A 21,413-nucleotide genomic window follows, 5' to 3' on the forward strand; every position below is an offset into this window, starting at 1 on the left:
TATGCAGCGCCTCATTAGCATAATGGTGGTTGTGGCGATTCGAAAGTGCGGCTTTTCAAATCGTGCGCCGCCCATGGAGATGGGACCTTCTGAAAGGACCCCCCCCCAGTTTTCGAAAGCCCTTCTTCCTATCTAGTGATCGGAAGAAGGGCTTTCAAAAACCGGGGGGATCCTTTCGGAAGGTCCCGTCTCCACAGGCAGTGCACGATTCAAAAAGCTGCATTTTTGAATCGCCGTGGCCGCCATTATACTAATGAGGCGCTGCATATTCATTGCAGTGCCTCATTAGCATATTTCAAACCTGCTCATTAACATGCCCCTTTCGAAAGGAAGGGGCACGTGTAGACCCAGCCAAAGAGAAATACAAGGCTGCCCAGAAATTTGAATGAACCGGGCAGAGGATATTCCTAGGTATAGCGTGATAAGAGGGGTAATTGTGTGTCTAAGTAAGGGAAGCAGGAAACCTTACACAGTGAGGGATAGAACCAGAGCCTAGACAAGCAGTTTGTAGGAATCTGAAGGGAGCTTAGAGAGGTGGCTTCTGAGCCAGTGGATGGTTAAAAAGGCTTTGGACCATAAGCCAAGAAACTGACTCTAGTGGTTTAGTTCCTCCTGTGGCCAGGGAAGCAGGACTATATACATACTTTTCAAATAAACAAGATTGTATTAAATAAATGCCTCTCAGCAATTTCTCCTCCTAACCAGAACAACCCACAGCACTGTGAATTTGGCTAACCATTTCTGTACTTGAACTTCATGGTTGCCTTAGAGGGTATATGAGAGAAGTGGCTCTAGTACATTTTTACGGGTGTTGCTATTATAACACACATTTTAAAACAGCCTGAAGAGTCCATAAACCCACAACCAACAGTTGACAATGCTGAGGGGCTTCAGGAAGCTTGAAGGAAGAAGTCACAGGGTCATGGTGCCTGCATTCTCCTGTTTATAAGAATTCTGAGTCCTTTCAAGCAGGTATTCAACTCAGGTGAAAATCAGCTCAAATCAGATTTGCTCCCCTCTGCGTGACTTGTACAGAGAGGATGCTATGACCTAAAGCATCAGCCAGGACCTTCAGCATTCACTCTCATTTCCTTATATCTGCAAATTTTATCAGCTGCCTGGTTTTGTTCTTTGATGATGTTTACTGGTGCCATAAAGGGTGGCACAGCTGAGACCCTGTGATATCTTATACTCTAAGGGCAAGTCACCCAGGAGGAAAGAGTAAGGGTGCAAATCAAAAGGAGCAAATAGCCTTATGGAAAAAGTGGGGGAGGGAGGAGGAGGAAGAATAGGGATGAGCACCCCACAGAAAAGGAGGTGGGAAAACAGAGTATTTCTCACATGATGTTCATCAGCCAGTCAGTCACAATCAATGATCAGTCCTGTGGAGTCTTCCAGTCAAACTGGCACTCAGCAAGCTCCCTGTCTGCCCTGGCCCTATGCCTCCAGCCCTTTCCCAGGAGCAGCCAGAGCACCTACGAGTATGTGTGGCTGGAGTTGGAGGGGAGGAGTCTTGGTGTGTTGCTCCTGCCTGCAAGCATAGACCCGCCCAGCTCTCATTGGCCAGGAATGGAAAATTGTGGTCAATTGGATCTGACAGGGGCAGTGCCAACAGAGGGGGGCAATGCACAGAGCCACATGCCCTCTGCCTCCCACCCCTGGAGCCACAGCAGCTTGTTGGCCCCATCTGGGAGTGGCACATGTGTAACTCTATGTGGAGGCAAATGTCTACCCACGGATAGACAAAGGGATCTGTGGGGCTCTGCTTCCAGGAGATGCTGGGGCCAATGGAGAGGATTGCAGTGCTTGCTGCCACTCCTGGGAGCCAGTGCCCTGTGCCAGCAATTCCTCCTGGCTGCGTGGCTACACTGTCCCAGCCCTGCAGCCAGCCAGACTGTATGACCTGTCATGGGAGATGTGGCTGAAGTTGGATTGTGTTCAGTACATATGCACGGTCGGGAGGACCTGCTGGTGCCAGGCACTAGCTCCTCACGGCAGTGACACCACACTCCTCTGCAATGGCTGCAGTGTCTCCTGGGAGTAGGGCCCTGTGGATCAGCAGATACTGATGTCTATCGAGGTAGACATTTGTATCCATATGGGGCTCTAGCGTGGGGTTAGGACTGGCAGGGAGCCTGATTTGGCCTCATTGCACCACTGACCTGTAGGGGCTAGTGGCAAGTGCTGCTAGGCAGAAGCCTGCACTATGACCCCCCAGCTGCCTCCCAGAGCCAGCACTCTTTCGTGCACTTCTGTGCCAGCCCTGACCCCCTGCTACAGTCAGTACCCCAATACCCTGCCTCAACCTGGAGCCCCCTCCAAAAGTCAGTACCTCAAACATCTGCCCCAGCCCTGACCTCCTCCCAGAGCCAGCACCCTGAACCCTGCTACAACTCTGAGCCAGCCACCCATACCCCCTCCTGCATCCCAAGTGTCTGCCCGAACACCCACTTTGAGAGCCAGTGTAATCGCTGACAGATGGACCCCAACCTGGGACTTCTGGAGCTTTGTGCTGGAGCCTCTACAGTTTGAGCTAAAAGCCAGCAGGCTCTCAGCTAAGGCTGTAGAGGAGACTCATTCTTTCTCTGTGTAAGTGGTCTAGGTGTCACTACATGGGAGAGTAAACCACATCTTTAGGTGTGTGGGTTACACTAGGACCCTTCACTTCCTCCTGCACCCTGAACTCATTCTGCACCCCAAGCACCCCGAGCCAGGACCCTGCACCCTCCTGCTCCTAAGTTCCCCTCCTGGTCTTCAGGTCCCTGCTTTAGTGGAGTAAAAGTGAGTGAGGGTGGGAGAGAGCAAGAGATGGAGAGAGGGAGGAATGGAATGAGCAGGATGGGGCTTTGGGGAAGAGGCAGGGCCTTAGGGAAAGAGCAGGGTAGATCTTGGGTTGTCCTTAAATTTCAAAAGTGATCTTGGGCATAAAAAGTTTGGGAACCACTGATGCACACCATGTGGTCCAGGCTCAAATGTTTAATGTATGCACATTTTTTGTCTCTTGATACTGACTTCTGAGCTTGTCTATCCTAGCTGGCATGGATAGCAGCAAAGACGGAGCCACTCTGGAACTGAGGGTAGGGGACAGTAACACAATAAAAGCAGTTACATAAACACACAATCACAGTGAGGCAAATGGAAGGAAACAGCACAGCAGTTTGGCAAGCGTGATACAAGATGAAAATAGCTAACAGAGTGCAGTGGTCAGCCGCTGCAGGTTGTAATTTGCAATAGTTGAGCAAAATCCTCCCTGAGCAGGGTACTTAAACCTCTTTGTACTGGTGTTAATTTTATGCTTTATAAAGCTGAAGAGAATACCGAACAGAATACACGAACAGACAACAGTTTGCAATGAGTTTAACCAGAGAACAGCTCAGATCAGAATTTTTTAATGTTTTCTTTGGTAGTTCTCAAGGGATAAAATATAATAGAAAGCATAGACAATCCTGCACTTAAGTTGTCGCATCTCCAAGATGGGCAAATATTTACAATTAAGGTTCAGTTATGGCCCCTAATAGTCTGAGATGCATTTGGGGTAGGGAGGAAGCACTCCTCCTAGTAGTACCTGGAAGCATTATGACTTTGAAACCTGTTGTCCACTGGGAGGAAGAACCGCTACAGCTGTTCAAAAGGAACAGCTGGTACTTTCCACTGTGCAGGAAATCTGGAATACAGAGGGTGGAGCCACAATGCCTTTCCATTCAGTTGGGCCCTTTCTGGGGCCTCTGAGTGTTTCTGGCAGATGTCTGCTGTCAAATTATGGCTCACTTTTTGTGCGTGTGCAGAGGGGAAGAGCTTTCTGTGCTCAGTCAGTGCAGTTACATTTGAACAATTATAATTTTGGTTATAGATTTATTGGCTTATGTAACAGTAGCATTACTGGAGTGAAACCGGACAAACCTAGGCTCTGATGCTACAATAATTTAAACATAATATATTAAACATTTATCTTTGGCATTGTGATTTCAGTTGGAGTATTCCTGCCAATAAAATTAAATACATGCAGAAGTTTTATTGCAATTAATTTTTTTTGGTCTTCTGTACTTATAAATGTCAGTCTGTGTTGGAAATGAGATTGATCTGAAGAAGTGGGTCTGTCCCACGAAAGCTCATTTCTGAATAAATCATTTTGTTAGTGTTCAAAGTGCTACATTTCTGCTGTTTTGTTTTGTTGGAGTACAGACTAACACTGCTACCTCTCTGTTGCTATTCTTGCAGAATTGGAGCTCTTAAATGGAGATGAAATACTGCAAGAATTCCAATCATGCTTTTTATAATCACAAGAAAAAAGAAGTTATTAATACTAATTAAAGGAAATTAAAGCAAAAACTCCCTTGATCTGTACTGATTTTCTATTACTTACTTAACATGAAAAGAAATAGAGCAGCAAAGGAGCAATAACTTTAAATTTTGTCATTGAATTAAAAATAAGTAAACAAACCTTTTCTTTTGCAATCCAGTGTTTGAATGGGAAATACATAAATGTGACAAAGAGAGGAGTCAAACTCTGGTTTGACAGCTTCAGACTTTGGTACTGCTAGATTTTGGGGGTGCAGTCTTTCCTCTTCACTACATAGCTGTTCAGCTTCTATCAGCTTTAGCTTTTGATCTTTCAGTTCTATAGGGTGTACACACTTGGCATAATTTCCCAAATTTCTGTTTGTTGGAACCTGCAACATTGTAATAAGACTTTCCATCTCACAGGTGCAATGCCAAGGGTTATCATAAAGACGCAGGTAACGTAGACGGGGCATATAAATAAAAACTTCCTCTGATAAAATCTTAATCTGGTTATGTTGAAGTAAGAGTGTAGTAAGTTTGTTTAAACCCCAAAAAGCCTCACTTTCAATTTTTGATATGTCATTCTGTTGTAAATCCAGACTTTTTAATGTTTTGTACCTGGAAAACATATTATTCTTCAGTTTGCGAATCCTGTTTCTTGCTAGCAGCATGTGTCTTAAATCCTCTGGCCAGTCAGGAGACACAAAGATCAGTTTTCGTTCTTGGCAGTCTAAGTATTTCTCATGAAGGTAAATATAAACATCACAGGGGAGGCCTGGGGCATAACGTTTAACAGTACTGGATGCTTTTCTTAAGCTGTTTGCCCTTCCATTATTTACTTTGTTTTTCAAACTCCCATTCCTTATCTTCCTGAAGTAGGCTGCTTTACAAAAGAAAAATAGTATTATAATAGTAACCACTTTCATTCTGATATCCAGCTGGACCCAAATACTTTCTGTGACCGTTGGAAGAGTCAAAGTATTCTTTTGATATCTGCGTTTGGAGCTACAGCTGCAGTATATGGAATACCTGTTTTGGAAGAAAAGTGGACTATCAGAAAGTGTAAAATAGACATTTTCACAGAGACTGGTAGTCAGAATGAATTGTTACAAAATGATTGAGCCATCATGTAGATTCACTCAACTTGAACATTTCTCAGACAGGAACATTATTGTTCAGTTGTTTTCACTCTCTCTAGCTGTGTCTCCACATGCCCCCTCTGACAGGATGGGGCATGTTCATGAGGACTTCATAAGATGTTAATGAGGTGCTGACATAAATATGCAGCACCTCATTAGCATAATGCCAGCTGTGCACGATTCTTGTCAGCGCCTTATTAGGATCTTCCGAAGTGCCTCATTAACAAGTCCCCTCCAAAAGGAGGGTGCACATGTAGACACAGCTTCTGTGATCTACTTTCATTCAGTTTGATTAAATTTAGCAAAGTAGTAAAATACAGGGCTAGATTCTAGATAGCAGGGCACACATAGATTGAGGGGAAGGACGCCAGGATCCCTCTGTGGAGGAATCAAGCATAGTCCCAGTCCCTGTTATCAAGGATCCTTCCTTCCTAGCACACAAAGGACTGCAAACCATCACAGAGGAGCTGGCCAGCAGGGGAGAATGTCCTGCCTTCTTAAGGGATACTAAAGCATGTGCACTCCCTATGTAAGTGTGCTGGCACAGATTGTGTAGAAGGGCTGCTGAGAACCATTAAGTCAAACTGTAAACCCTGGATATGATGGAAACCACATCAAGGCAAGGGGTGCTGCAGCACCCCTGCACACCTAGTTCCAGCACGTATGTGTGCAGAGGTGTAATCCATCCTGGAGTTTCCTTTGGGGAGATGCAGCTTTGTACGTCTCTGTTAAAGGATTTGCAGATTATATAATGTAGTCCTAAAAGTCCTAAGTTTTGGCAGAGATGCAATAAACCTTGAGATTCTCTCATTATCTGCCATTTACTCCTACATAATTCCAGCTGTTGGCTCACCAAAGAGGGCCGGATGTGACTCCCTCTGGAGCCTGTTCAGTGTTGTTTTTGAGTCAGCTGCAGGATGATTCCTTCTTCCCTGGTCCTATTCAGGATGCAGAGTCCTTGCTGGTCTGAGAATTTTGAATAAACTCCAGACCATTATGAGATAGTTTTGGGCACCACTAAACCATCATTGTGGTCTCAAGGCCATCATCTTCACAAAGAAAAAGGTGTGTTTTTAAGTTAACTAACGAGGTAAAATTCTGTTGAAAGCAGTTTGTAGTATATACACAAGTTAGCAGGTCAAGATGAAAACTACAGGAAAGCCTGTAATTTACTTTTGACCTGTGTGACAGGGTCCATGTATCTCCTGGGCCCCAGTCCTCTGCTCAGTCTGTAGTCCTGCCGTGTGGGGCCCAGTTGCCCTTGCCAGGGTTTGGGCTTTGGTCCCTGGACTTGAAGGGCAGTGGCTGAAATTCCCCTGGTTTGGCGAGGCTGAGTACCCAGTCCCCTCAGACTTTGGCTGAGCCCAAGGTTACCTGCAGGAGCTGCTCACTATGGCTACGTCTACACGTGAAGCCAACATCGAAATAGCTTATTTCGATGTAGCAACATCGAAATAGGCTATTTCGATGAATAACGTCTACACGTCCTCCAGGGCTGGCAACGTCGATGTTCAACTTCGACATTGCGCGGCACCACATCGAAATAGGCGCTGCGAGGGAACGTCTACACGCCAAAGTAGCACACATCGAAATAAGGGTGCCAGGCACAGCTGCAGACAGGGTCACAGGGCGGACTCAACAGCAAGCCGCTCCCTTAAAGGGCCCCTCCCAGACACAGTTGCACTAAACAACACAAGATCCACAGAGCCGACAACTGGTTGCAGACCCTGTGCATGCAGCATGGATCCCCAGCTGCCGCAGCAACAGCCAGAAGCCCTGGGCTAAGGGCTGCTGCCCACGGTGACCATAGAGCCCCGCAGGGGCTGGAGAGAGAGCATTTCTCAACCCCCCCAGCTGATGGCCGCCATGGAGGACCCGGCAATTTCGACGTTGCGGGACGTGGATCGTCTACACGGTCCCTACTTCGACATTGAACGTCGAAGTAGGGCGTTATTCCGATCCCCTCATGAGGTTAGCGACTTCGACGTCTCGCCGCCTAACGTCGAAGTTAACTTCGAAATAGTGCGCGACGCGTGTAGCCGCGACGGGCGCTATTTCGAAGTTAGTGCCGCTACTTCGAAGTAGCGTGCACGTGTAGACACAGCTTATCTCTGCTGTCATTTTTAGTTGTTTGCTCCTCCCTCTAACTCCCTCCTCACTTGTTTCAATCCCCACCCTCCTCTCCAACCCCTACCTCCGACACTTTCCCCTGTCCCCCTCTGGGGGAAGGTTTTTAAAAGGCAGCCTCAAGTGGGACCAGCTGGCCCTAATTGATTTGGGGCAGCCTCTTCCCTGCTGCTCTCACTCTGGCTGATTGCCAGCCCCATTTCTGCTTTTATGAAGCTGCTTTTGCCCTTGTAAGTTACTCGCTCTGTCATACCTGCTAACTCACCAGAGAACTATGAACTGTCTTGTCTTCAATCAGATTTTACCTTGTGCTAGTAAACAAGAGTGAAGAGCTGTGTCTACACAAGCCCCTTCCTTTTGGAAGGAGCATATTAATGAGTGAGTTCAAACGATGCTAATGAGGCACTGCCATGAAGATGCAGCACCTCATTAGCATAATGGTGGCCGCAGTTGATTCGAAAGTGTGGCTTTCGAATCGCGCACCGCCCGTGTAGACAGGGATCTTTCGAAAGGACCCCCCAGTCTTCGAAAGCCCTTCTTCCTATCTGGCGTTAGGAAGAAGAGGCTTTCGAAGACTGGGGGGTCCTTTCAAAAGGTCCCCATCTCCACAGGCAGCATGCAATTTGAAAGATGCACTTCTGAATCGCCGCAGCTGCCATTATGCTAATGAGGTGCTGCATATTCATGATAGCACCTGATTAGCATCTTTCGAACTTGCTCATTAATACACCCCTTCCCAAAGGAAGGGGCTCATGTAGACATAGCTAAGAACGCTCCTTTTTTTTGCTAATGAGGATGCAAAATAATACAGTCTTTAAAGAGTAGAAATAAATTGCTGTCACGTTATCGCTGGCATATTTGTAATATTTCTTTGGATCAGAAATCCAACATTTAAATCTTATTATTATATTGGAAAATAGAAAAAATGTAACAGAAAAAGAAAAACGTTGTCTTTCGGAACACAATTTGGTTGTTTCTTGGTAAAAATTAAGAAGATTTATGCTGCTCTTGAACATATTTATTTTGTTGGAGAAGCCTCTCAATGCATTCTCAGTTTTGTTTCCTCACCTGCCAGCTCTCTCCTTGTTCTGGTAAAACATAAACATTCAGAACCCTGTGAACTTTTAAAATATTTTTGTGAATTTGTTTTATACAATAAAAATATTGTTTTATTTCTTTTTATTACAGTTACATTTATAAAATATCTCGTATCACCACGTATACATCAAAACAGTGTATAAATCCCAGTTTGTCTATGCAACTTCATTTTATTAGCGCTGCTCATTATTCCATACTCCCCAATCCCCACAACAGTTAGCCACTCGAGAATACCCCAAGCAGGTGTTTAGGGTTCCCCTTTTGAAATTTTATTCAGCAATTACATCTTCCAAATAGCCCCCACTTCTCCATGCCTACTCAGTGAAACAAACCTTATGGAATACCCATAACCCCATGACTTCCTTCACGAGCACCCCACCCCAGTCCCCCTGTATCCCAAGTTTCATTATGTCTCCTTATATATTCCCCCTCTCCCACTGATCCTCAGTTTCCCCAAGCCCCCCCAAAAACCTCTTCATCACCGCTTAAATATTCCCTCTGCCCCACTGAGCACCAAAACTCCATCTCCCATTAGTCCCAGGGCCATCTCTCCTACCCTACTCTCTCATTGAGCCCCATTGCCTCCCATTAGCCTCTCTTCCATGAGAAAGTCAGGGTCTTCTGCTTGAGAGATAGGCAGTCCTGAGAGGAAAGTTACGAGTAAGCCAGCATCACATTCACTAGGCAGGACCCAACTCCCCAGTCCAGCAGGCACTACACTCAGGTTTGGCCTGGCTGCTCCTCAGTCATGATTACAGAGGAGCAACTGGGCCAAATTTGCCACAAAAGTGGCACTGCAATTCCAGAATTGACTTCCTGTTCTCCTATGGTGATGGAGGTGTAGCTGGGCCAAAGTTGAGCAGCATTACAACCCCATGTGCCAGGTCACAGCAACTGGAGCAGGGAGTTGGGCCCAACCACATGGAGTAGAACCAGGATCACTATCAATTTTATGTCCTCTTCTATGTTCATTTTTGGTTTATTGCTCTATTTTGCATTTGGACACACATACAGCTCTGATTATAATTATTGCTTTTGTACATTACATTCTGTGACAAACAGAAGGAATTTTATTTGTTATATTTTGGGAATTACATGTTGTTCACTCCAACTGAGGTTGCCAGCAGTCCCATAGTACAAGGGATGTCCCTAATTTAAAGAGAAAATTGCCTGTCCCATACTAAATCATTATGGAAAACCTTATAATCCCATATTTCAACAGTCGTGGACTAGTACTCATGGGTGCATCGCTGTACTTCTTCCCTGGCCCCTCAGTGATACATGAGGAAAGCAGACCAAACCATGCTCAAGGACCAAGACTGTGAGGGGAGTGGAAAGATTCACCCATGAGTACTGCCCCCTTCTGGACTGGTTCCTCTGCTCACACCTCCTCTTGAGCACAGCCCTATCTGTTTTACCTGCACAGGCTCCATCTGGGCAAGTGAACAGGGCTATATACCTCATAGCTGCACTAAAGAGCCAAGAACCCAGCAAACGTTTGAGGAGTAAAGGGACTTTGAAGTAGCACGGGCACTTTGAAATACCTGTGGGTTAGCTGTGGCTACACAGATGCTGGCACTTTGAAGTTTGCTGCTTCAAAGTTGCCACGGGGGAGAATTAGCTTAATGAAGTGCTGCATATGCACCACAGCACTTCATTAGTAATCTCTCTACACCTTACTTACCATGCTCCCTTCAAAGTTGGGAGCTAGTGGAGACACAGCCTCATTTATTTATTTATTTATTTTAGGTGAATGTAAAAATTTACAAGACCTAAATGTCTCTGAATGCCAGGGATTAAATGTAAGTATTATCAGATTTCTTCACACAGTTCAAATAGTCTGGAGGGTTGAAATTTTATAGAGGTGCAATCTCAGAAATTTCTTTCTTTTTGTCTGGAGGAGGAGTATTTCTTGTGGTTCATGGGAAATATAGTTTGTCTTTTAGTTTTCTTAAATCATTTTCAAACTTAATTGGCTGCTGTTAATTCTCTCTAATGTTTTCATAAGTCCCCTTCTGCTGAAAAATACTTTCTGCATAAACCTGATTTTGAAATGAGATTGTTTTAATGCCAATTTGTATTTTCTTATCTTGAAAACAAGGCAAATATTTCCTATATATTACATAGCTTATTCATATTGTATTATAAATCTATCTTGTATGTGTAGCTGAAAGTTTTCTTATAGTGCTGTATTTGCTGTGGATAAAGAAATTTACAGACCACATCCTCAGTTGGTGTGAATTAGGGTTGTTAGGTGTCCAGTTTTCAACCAGAATGCCCAGTTGAAAAGTGACTCTGACACTTCAGTCACCACCACAAACTGGGCCATTAAAAGTCTGGTTGGCAGCATAGCAAGGCTAAGACATGCTCCCAGCCTGCCATGACTCTTGGAAGGCAGCCAGAAGGTCCAAACACTGCTCTCACAGCAGGTACCGACTCTGCAGCTCCCATTGGCCAGGAACTGTGGCTAATGGGAGCTGTGGGAATGACTCCTGTAAACAGGACATCAGAGAGAGGAACTCCTTGGAAGTTAGTTCAGTTATGCCAGATTAGTATCTGAGCAAAAGCGTATAACTGTATACGATACTGATTTCCACGCAGTTACTTGATTTGCATATGGCAGTCTGGAAGTATTGACACATACTTTTTTTGAGAACAGCTCCCTATGCCAGTGTTTGAAGATTTGCTTCTTTATGTCTGTATTCTAATGTAGTGATCACTTAGGTAAGCAGAACAAGATAGATGGTTCCACTTTCAAAGAAGATTAAAGAAAGGAACTGACTCAAATTAAAAAGTAATTTTTTTGGACAGTGAGCACTCTAATTGATGGACTAGTATGAATAGCTAAAAAAATGCACTCCCTGGATTTTAGAGAGGCATCTTAAGTTGTTTTCTATAGATCAGCTAGCTAAGGTCTTGATTCAGCAAAGGCCTTAAACATGTGAACAGTCTCAGTAACTTTATTAGGATTATTTGGTTCTTAAGTGATTTCTTGAATTTCTTGCATAGAAATAGTCATATTTACAGTCAACAAAAATAATTCCATAAACAATATAGAATTTTTTTAGAAATGTCTTTATTTGTACTGTTGCATTTAATACTTTAAAGAAATTAATTCAGTTTTTCTGCTACAGTGTAGAAGAAGCTTCATATACACACTAAAATACAACCAAAACCTAATGTGACATGCTTATTGTTATTGTTTATTGTTATTATTCAGGATGAATCAATGAGACTTATATCAGAAGGTTGTCCTGCTCTTCTCTATTTAAATCTATCTTACACAGATATTACTAATGGGACACTAAGACTGTTATCAAGGTAAATACATCTCCTCCTCCATTTAGATTAGTAATAAACAGGAGTCATATGTACACCACGAAAATATGAATTTGAGTGTTATATTTTCAAGAAAATATAACTTTTACTGAGTATTTTACAGGACTCCATCTCTTTTGTAAAGACGTCACCTATATTGTTCTTAGCATGTTTCTCCTCTGTCTTTTAATTATAGTAAACATTTACACTGGAGTAGTTTGTATCTCTTGCTAAATTTTACAGAAATTTGTGAGATTGCTAGTCAAAGTTCTTTTGAAAAACGCCATCATTGGAGCTTGTGGGGAAAGCATCAGGACTGGTTTGATGAGAACAATGTGGAAATTGAATGCCCGATTGAGGCAAAAAAGGCTTTAGGGCTTGGCAAAGCAACATCAACTGTACAAAGGAGAGAAGTGCATGCCAAGGCAGAAGTCCAATGTAAAACAAGGACTCTGAAAAGTCAAAAGGTGCGTGAACTCCAGGATCTCGTAGACATCAATGATACAAGAGGTTTCTTCAATGCCACCAAAGCTGTTCAGGTACCAAGAAACCATGAAATCAATCCTCTGAGATCAAAGGATGGTACCCAGCTCTTGAAAGACGATGAAGCCATTGCTTTTCACTGGAGGAAGCACTATAATGAGCTCTTGTACTTCCGCTCCACCATGGTCCTAGAATCCCTTGACCAAATCCCTCAGCAACCCTGAGTGAGTTTCAAGCTGCCATCAAAGTGACGAAGAGCAACAAGGCAACTGGACTAGATGGAATCCCTGCCAAAGTCTTCAAAGAGGGCAGGCCAGAGCTCCACGAACAACTACACCTCCTGATTCTCAAGATTTGGGTGAGGGAGCAGTTGCCGTGGGAGTTCAGAGACACACTGATCATAAGTCTCTTCAAGAAGGATGACAAGTCAGATTGTGGAAACTACAATTTCATCTCCCTCCTACAATAGCAGGAAAATCTTAGCTTTAATCACTGCAAACCGACTTCTGCAATTCTCAGAAGAAGTTCTCCCAGAGTTCCAGTGTGGCTTTCCACTATTCCGAGGAACAGCGGACATGATCTTCACTGCCTGGCAACTTCAAGAAAAATGTCATGAACAAAACCAAGCCTTATACATAAGTTTAACTCACCTGACCAAAGTGTTCGACTCAGTCAATTGTGGCATCCTGTGGACATCCTCTCAAAGATCGGCTGCTACAAAAAATCCGTTAGTGTCTTGAAGCTGCTTGACAACATGACTGCCACACTATTGACCATCAACAGATCACAAAGTGACCCCTTTGAGGTCAAAACAGGAGTCAAACAAGGCTACATTGTTGCTCCAGCCCTGTTTTGCTTCTTCATCACCATGACCCTTCGCCTCATTGATGGAAAACTTTCTGATGGTGTGAAGATTATCTATAGAATGAACATGAAGCTTTTCAGTCTCAGGAGACTGAAGGCTAAAAGTAAGACCTCTGTGACCTCGATCATGGAGCTCTCATATGTGCGTGACAACATGGTTGGTGCTCTTTCTGCCATAGGCATTCAGACCCATCTGAAGTGCTGTCATCAAAACATATGAGAATCTTGGCCTCACACCAAACATCAGAAAGACCAAGGTGCTCCACCAACCCTCACCAGTCTCAAGTACCTTCTATTGAAGTCAGTGGAGAACTGCTGGAAAACGTGGAGAACTTCCCATACCTTGGAAGTCATATTTTGCTAACATCAACATTGATGCAGAAATCCAACATCATCTGAACTGCGCAAGCTCTGCTTTTGCCCGCCTGGAGAGACTTCATCATACTGACAACCACTTCTGTTATAATTATCTATTCAGTGAGGAGAGATTTTTATACTGAGTTTTTGGGGTAAAGTTTCAGTACCTCAATAATATTGTGGTCTAGTCTTGATATTTATAGGCAGAGGACAAACACTCAGTTCTTATGTGTTCTAAATGGCTTGGATATAGTTTTTAAAAAGTTCGCAAAATTGTCAAGCAATATTGTGATTGTGTCCTGCCTGCTCTATGTTTTGTCCCTTATTTCCTCACAGGTTTGCTTAAGATGATCTGTTTTGACTTTGTTTATGGGATAGTAGTGGGTTTAAAGAAGTTAAACAGGAATTTTTTTTGTTTGTGAATTGAATCCAACAAAACTAATCACAAAATGTACAAATTCCCATTTATCACTTGAACCTACTCTGGGTCTCAGTAATTTATACCAGTCATGCAGGCACAGATAGAAAGATGTCACTTTATCTGAGATGTGGCAAAAAATACTCAAACAGCTGCAGAAAACTGTGAATTTAGAGTACACATAGTTTCTGAACCAAATATTTCTTGGACAACTGAAAAAAAAAGTTCTGCCCAAAGGATTGCTTGAAAGGAAACGCAAAAATTTCACACTATTCAGGTAAATTGTGTTGTAATAGGAAAACATCAGTTGTGTGAGATGTGTGTTGATTCTAACTGGTGGGCTGAATACTGAACAGGTCCCATCTGCTTATCATAAGAAGCAGTAAAAGAAAGCTGAGTTACTTCCATAGGGCTTTCTCCTTTGTTGGGATTTGTTCAGTTCTTCTCTGCCCCTTACAGAAAACAAAATTTGACTTTTCACAGCAGGCCCATATATTCCTGGAGTGTGTTTTTACCTGCTGTTTGAACAGTATATTTTGGACCCGTGGATTTGCCCTGCAGCAGTGTGATGCCTTGGAACTATACCAGCCCATTGCCAGATTCTTGGCTTTCTTCAGGCAGCCTTCCTCCCAGCATCTCTGCACAGTGTTGTTCTTTCTATCACTTACATAAAAGTCTGTAGGTTTTTTCTCATTATTGGCATAATTTTTACCTTCTTCTAGTTTCAATTTCTTCATGTTTAAATTTGGAATGATTTTTCTGAGGTGGCTGCCAGCCCGTGTTATCCTGGCTACCCAGCTTCCTGTTACCACCAAAATATTAGAGCCAGCTGCTTCTGTTAATGTGTGGGCAAGACCTACCAAAGAGTGGGTCAGCCAGGTTTGTGGCTATGTCTGTTATGAATAGTGAAATTTATAAATAAGGCAAAATGTCCTCTTTGTTTGGATCAATAAAATGCTGGGGTTTTATTAGTGGATTTCTATTGTTTTGCTTACAGTGTTTTTTCTTAATTATGTAAAAAACCATTGGTAGCAAATGATAATTCTGAATGAAAACAACCACATGCAATACATTTTGTTGAAGACATGGACCTAAAGCTATGCTATAGCTCTTTCTGAGATTAATGGTTAAAAAGGCTTTTAGTAGCAATCAAGTTGCCACAGCAAGAAGTGTCATCTCTAGGATGCTCAAGAAGTGGCATCTCTCTACAGATACTTTGTTTCAGAGAGCTTACAAAGAATTTAGCTAACATAAATGCTTTTGGTGATAGAGACCACCATCCAATGCTTCACTTTTATCTTGCTCCTCAATATCAAGTGTTCGTTACTGGAAAAACCATCAAAGGGCATTCTTGATGATCTGGAAGCTGATGCCCATTTCACATATTCCTCTTCCACTCTTTCATTGCATCAAGGGAATTCAGGTATTGAGTTACACGGGTGATTTAAGATGATGTGACAAGCTGGAATTACACTTAATATTCCTCCTCTGATCAAGTTATACTGCACACTTTGCCATATACATGAAGCCTGTAAAAAACAACTATAGAGGATTATTCTGTCAAATTGTTTTTAAAAAGTTACTGTATTAAGTTATTGATGCCAAATGATAGAATTAATCACAAAAGCCAAGATTTTAGGATCTATATCTGATTCAGACATAAAATAGGGTCCAGCACACAGGCAACTGTAAATCCATGCCCTAAATTAAAGTTCTGTAATCTATTTTTGTGCTGCTGAGAAAGTTGACACCTTGAAAATGTCAGAAGAAAGCAGGAAACACAGAATTCATAAAAATAGAGGGCAGAAAAAGAGTTACACAAAAATGTGTAAAGACAATGAAGTTGCCTATGAGAAGTCTTGAAATGCTAGAAGAAGATACTGATTCCCAGTCTTCAAATTACAATGGAGCTTATTCTGCCTTAGGCAACCAATGCTACAGAAGGATTGGAACAAAACTGTCAGAAAACTTTCAAAAGCATTCTCTTACAACAGTGTGTTTTATAGAGACTAGGCCTAGGAATGTATCTTCTGAAAAGCTGGTCAACAATCCTGAGCATATCTACTGTACTTGCTAATTCAGTTTACTCCAATATGATGCAGAAAGGCTTGTGCTTCTAGACAGTAACTTGGCAGTGCTTCCATTTCTTCATTAAATGTAGAAAGAAACATCTTCCAGTTAAACAGATCCCAGAACTTATTTTCTATTGTCTCTTTTTTGATTGCATGTTTTATTTGCCTTTTTTCCTCAATATGAAATGTAATCATCACATGTATTTAACATTTTGAACAATTACATTATCATTCTCCCTGTTGCTTTCCAACTTCTTATCCTCCTTTTTTCTGCCAAGTTTGAATTAAAAGTAGATCTTCTCCATATACATTCAAAACATAAAGGGAATTCCAGCAACAATGTTGTGACTCACTCCTTAAGTAATCAGCTCCATGGTGGGTATTCCTGCCTCCCTTCAAAATGCTTAGTTTTTGCTGACTTGCAAAACTGGCCTGAGTACATCCCTAAATCTAAATCTCTTTACAGAGCAGCACACCCTAATCCTAATTGTAGGTTTGATTTTTTTCTGCAAGATTTTGTTTCTGGTAATTATGGTATTGCAATACTTGCTTGTTTCAATTAGAAATGTAGTATAATTTATAGTCTTTAATATATTATATGCCTAAATTTGCATAATAAAAACTTTAATATATTTAAAAAATACTAATTCATACAGTAAACCTAAATTTTCCATTTACATAGTTTGCTACTGTTCTTTTCTCTGATATCATTTAAAAATAACAAATTTAAACTTCATTTAGAGAAGTGAATTCTTTTGTATGTGGATGCGTTAGTTTTGCATCACTTTCCACTTTATATTTGTTTTCATAGGGTTTCTTTAAAATGGAAACAGTTACATGACCACAGAAGGTTCAACAGTGTGTTTAGTCCCTGTATGCTTTTAACATCCTTTGATAGAGTTCTGGTTTTCATTTCCAACAGAAACAGCTTATAAAATCAGTGGCAAAGTAAATCCTGAAACCTTTCCCCCAAAGGTCTGTTGGGTTCCAAAATATACACATCCAGTCCCAACTTATTACAAAAATGTGTGCTTTTGCAATTTTGTGATTTATCCTTTAATTAATATTTATATGAATATAGTTAAGGATGATATGATATACTGTATTGTAGTACTACTTCCAAATAATTTACTATACCTGAAACAAGGAAGACTAAATTGTTTTGAATTGCAACAAGGAGAGAATCTCAGTTAAAATCTAGCATCTCTTCTTCTCAGAATGTTTAGAAAGATGTTAGCCATGGTATCTGATTGCATCTGTGTTCTATAACCCACTGTTGTAATAACTGTTTTTTCTTCCTGTCTTTTGTAAAGGAGCTTCTCCAATTTACAGTATCTGAGTTTAGCTTACTGCAGAAAATTTACAGACAAAGGTTTACAGTACCTGGGATCTGGGAAAGGATGTCACAAGCTCATCTATTTGGACCTTTCAGGTTGCATTCAGGTTTGCATTTCACTTCTCTCTTTCATTCTGTGATGAGGGGAATCCTTTCCATGACTGGCTGCGCCCAGCACTCATGGTGCACTAAAATACTACAAGTACTGCAGCACACTTTTCAGAGGTTTTAAATTACATGAACACAGCTGCTTACATTTTTACTGAGAACTAGCACTATAGGCTTTGGCTCATGCCCAGCATAGTGTCATATCTATAAACAAAAAGTACTCACTGCATAATGAAAGCAAGCATTAGTTTTTGCAGACTTAAAATAGACTAATTTAGTATTGTGGCACTCTGTATACAATGTGAAATTTAAATTTCAGAGCCTTGAAAATACAGTTTCTACCAAGATATCAACAGACAAAAATCTTTGTGGAAGAGCTTGTAGAGTATTTCCTGAAAAGGAAATTAATGTAACAGTGAGCTTCCTAATACTACTACAAAATAAGTTTCTAATGCAAATTAAAATAGTGTGTAATTCTGCAATCTAAAAATGGCTAATAAGTTGGGAGAGTTTATTTTATTTGCCTACTAAAACTTTTAGTTAGTTTGGAGACTTTCAATTGTATATTATATCCTGAAGTATCTCTTCTTAAAGCACTGTAAAACGTTAAACTGTGGAGCAGTAATATATCACCAATATTTTAACAAAGGATCTCCACATAAATTCCCCCCATGTGATGTAGTTGCCTGCTCTTTCCTTCGTGTCTTGATATTGTAATAGAACCACTCTATCTATCCACCTCAGTACTTAAATTGCTATAATCACAGTAGCATTTAAGAAATAATATGCTTGTGAATCAGGGACGTATCATCCCCCTTTCACAAATGGAGAACTAAGGGACAGAAGGTAACTTGTCCAAGGTCATACAGGATGCTTGTGTCAGGAACTGAACCCACATCTTACAGTCCATTGCCATAATAAGATTGTCTATTCTCTCATTAGGCATAGCTTTAAGGCAAGATAGTTATATCAAAGGAGTTATAGGCCGAGAAAAATTAATTCAAAAGGTAGGTATGGAGATGATATACCTTGAAGCAGCAGGGACTATTTAAAAAGTTGGATTTAAAAATGTAAAATATTTAGCGTGAATCAGTATTAATGCATATATCAAGATGTTGCTACAGATTGAATTTATCAGACTGAACCTTTTAATGTGTTAAAGGCCATATGCTTGGTTGTAGGGCTGGTGGTGTTCAATATCTTTATGAATGACCTGAATGAGGGGCTGGATTGTACCCTCAGCACATTTGCAGAAGATGCTAAACTAGGGGGAGAGGTAGATACCTTGGAGAGTAGAGATAGGATCTAGAGTGACCTCGATAAATTGGAGGATTGGGCCAAAAGACATCTGATGCGGTTCAACAAGGAGAAGTGTAGAATCCTGCACTTGGGACGGAAGAATCCCAAGCATGGTTATAGGCTGGGACCGAATGGCTAAGCAGCAGTGCAGTGGTAAGGGACCTAGGGATTATGATGGATGAAAGGCTGGATATGAGTAAGCAGTGGGCCCTCATATCCAAGGTTAATAGCATATTAGATTGCATTTGGAGGAGCATTTTGAGCAGATTTAGAGAAGTTGTTCCCCTCTGCTTGGCACTGGTGAGGCCACAACTGGAATATTGTGTCCAGTTTTGGACCCCCCAGTTTATAAAAGATATGTATGTGCTGGAGCAGGTTCAGCAGAGGGCAATGAAAATGATTAAGGGGCTGGAGCACATGACCTATGAGGAGTGGCTAAGGGATTTGGGTTTCTTTAGTTTTCAGAAGAGAAGACTGAGGGGTGATCTAATAGCAGCCTTCAGCTTCCTGAAAGGGAGCTCTCAAGATGATAGACAGAAGCTGTTCTCCATGGTGACAGATGGCAGAACAAGAAGCAATGGTCTGAAGTTACAGAACAAGAGGAGTAGGTTGGGTATTAGGAAAAACTACTTCACCAGGAGGGTGCTGAAGCACTGGAATGTGTTACTGAGAGAGGTGGTGGAATCTCTATCCCTAGAGGTTTTTAAGTCCCAGCTTTGACCAAGTCCTGGCTGGAATGACTTAGTGGGGGTTGATCCTGCTTGAAGCAGGGAGCTGGACTCAAAGACCTCCTGAGGTCCCTTCCAGCCCCATGATTCTGTGGTTCTATGCAGGGCTTTCCCAAGGACAGCATGTGACCTGGGACAACACATATGGCCCAGGGCAACCTCCCCACCACAGGCCCCACCTCTCCCCTCCGTGCCCCAAACTCCACCCCTGCTTTGCTTTTTTCCCCCTCCCCCAAGCAGCACAGACCTGGAGATTACAGGGGCCTGGCACAGCAGCAGCAGGGTTCAGCTTGTCCCACTCACAATGAGAGTGGCAGGAGGAGGGAGCTGCAGTGTCTCGGCAGCCTGCTCCACACTGCAAAGCTACCCTTCCAAATGGCTGTGCCACTTCTCTGTGGCAGTTGGAAGTAGAGCTCCCTGGGGGCCAGAGCACTCTGCTTCTGGCCACCACTGAGAAGCCACACATAGCAAGCCAGGGAATGGCATCAGGGTGGAGTGGAGCAGACTGCCAGGCTGCTCCAGCTCCCATCATCCACATGGTGAGTGGGAGGCTGTGGGGAGGCAAACCTTGCTTCCACTGTGCCAGGCCCCTGTAATCCTCCAGGTCTCTCCCATCCACAGGATGGTTGGGTCATCTGCTGTGAGGCTCCCAAAGTGTAGGGCCTGGGCAGCAACCCTGATTCATCTGATAGATGGGATGGCTCTGACTGTAGGCCTTGATCCCACAATGCACTGTGAATAGTGATGTTGATTTTGCTGTATCAGGGCATAGTGATGTATGGGTGAGGTGGGGACATGTAGAGTCAATGGTCTGTTCTGTCCCAGGCACCTGGATCTGAATGGGGAGCAGAAAGCTTGGTACCAGCCACTTCTCACACCAACTGCTCCAGGTCATTGCTCTGTGTAGTGCGGTGGCTGTCTGAAAGAGAGCCTGTCTGGGCTGGCAGCCTATTCCGCACATCCGCTCCCCACCTTGCTTTGGCTGCCGTTGACAGGGGCTGAGCAAACTAGCGACATTCTGTGGGAGAAGTGGAGCTCTGGCTTGCTTGGCCCCTGTGCCCAGCATCTGACCAAGTGGGGAGCAAATGGGTAAGACAGGGTGCCACCACAGCCAGCTCTCTTGGGCAGTTGCCATACTTCTCAGAGCAGAGACTCTTGGCAGTCAGCTTCAGCAGTGTGAGAAGCAGCTCTGTCCTGCTCCCCATCCTAGCCCAGCTGCCACAGAGAACAGCTGAACATATGGGATAGAGGAGGAAGATGCAGTGAGAGATGGACAGAGCCTCCCACAAGTAACTCTAGTGGGGTGGGGTGGGGTGGGGGGGATCATGGTGGCCCTGGGCTGGGCACAGGGTGGGAGGCTTGCTGGGCAGAAGAGAGATGTGGGGCAGTTTTAGAAAATGGTATGTGCAGCATATTGGATACCTAATGCAATGAAAAAGGAGCAGCAATGTAAATAAAAAAAATAGAAAATCAAAATCTGTTGTACAAGATATGCAAATATTGGAAATATCCTGTAGAAAATTATTTGGAGAGTGAATAAGCAGAATGTGTATTGTCTTTCAATAGCTATCCAGAAATCTTTGTTGGAAGAGCTTAACGCTTCCATTGCTCTCACAAGGTGTAGAAGTCAGTGTATTTCTTGCTTAAGAGAAGGGAGAGCTGGCAGAAAGCATTCTCAACAGCTGTTAGCCTATAAAACCTTTGGGAGCCTCCTGGGTACACAGTTGTGGAGGATATACCCATTCCTTAGGGATACATACCCATGGCAGTGTATTGTGATGCTGT

General features: G+C 42.9%; 2 protein-coding genes across 4 annotated transcripts in view; one reads left to right on the forward strand and one right to left on the reverse strand.

The window, feature by feature from the left end:
• The window catches only part of LRRC17 (leucine rich repeat containing 17), a 30,284-nt gene extending 12,627 nt beyond the window's left edge, over positions 1-17,657 (reverse strand). For 2 of the 3 annotated variants that reach the window (XM_075017029.1, XM_075017048.1), the window contains exons 1-2: positions 17,541-17,657; positions 4,442-5,310 (exon numbers count right to left, since the gene is read on the reverse strand). In XM_075017029.1, the coding sequence (XP_074873130.1) occupies positions 4,442-5,207 (766 nt within the window). In that variant the 5' untranslated portion in view covers positions 5,208-5,310; positions 17,541-17,657. The remainder of the gene's footprint in view (positions 1-4,441; positions 5,311-17,540) is intronic. The other variant, XM_075017040.1, reaches the window with a different exon arrangement.
• FBXL13 (F-box and leucine rich repeat protein 13) overlaps positions 1-21,413 on the forward strand; it is a 203,370-nt gene that overhangs the window by 104,828 nt on the left and 77,129 nt on the right. The window contains exons 10-12 of the mRNA XM_075017015.1: positions 10,395-10,447; positions 11,866-11,966; positions 17,471-17,600. Of these exons, the coding sequence (XP_074873116.1) occupies positions 10,395-10,447; positions 11,866-11,966; positions 17,471-17,600 (284 nt within the window). The remainder of the gene's footprint in view (positions 1-10,394; positions 10,448-11,865; positions 11,967-17,470; positions 17,601-21,413) is intronic.

The sequence above is a fragment of the Carettochelys insculpta genome, chromosome 1 (genome assembly GCF_033958435.1).
Source record: "Carettochelys insculpta isolate YL-2023 chromosome 1, ASM3395843v1, whole genome shotgun sequence".
NCBI classification, from domain to species: domain Eukaryota; kingdom Metazoa; phylum Chordata; order Testudines; family Carettochelyidae; genus Carettochelys; species Carettochelys insculpta.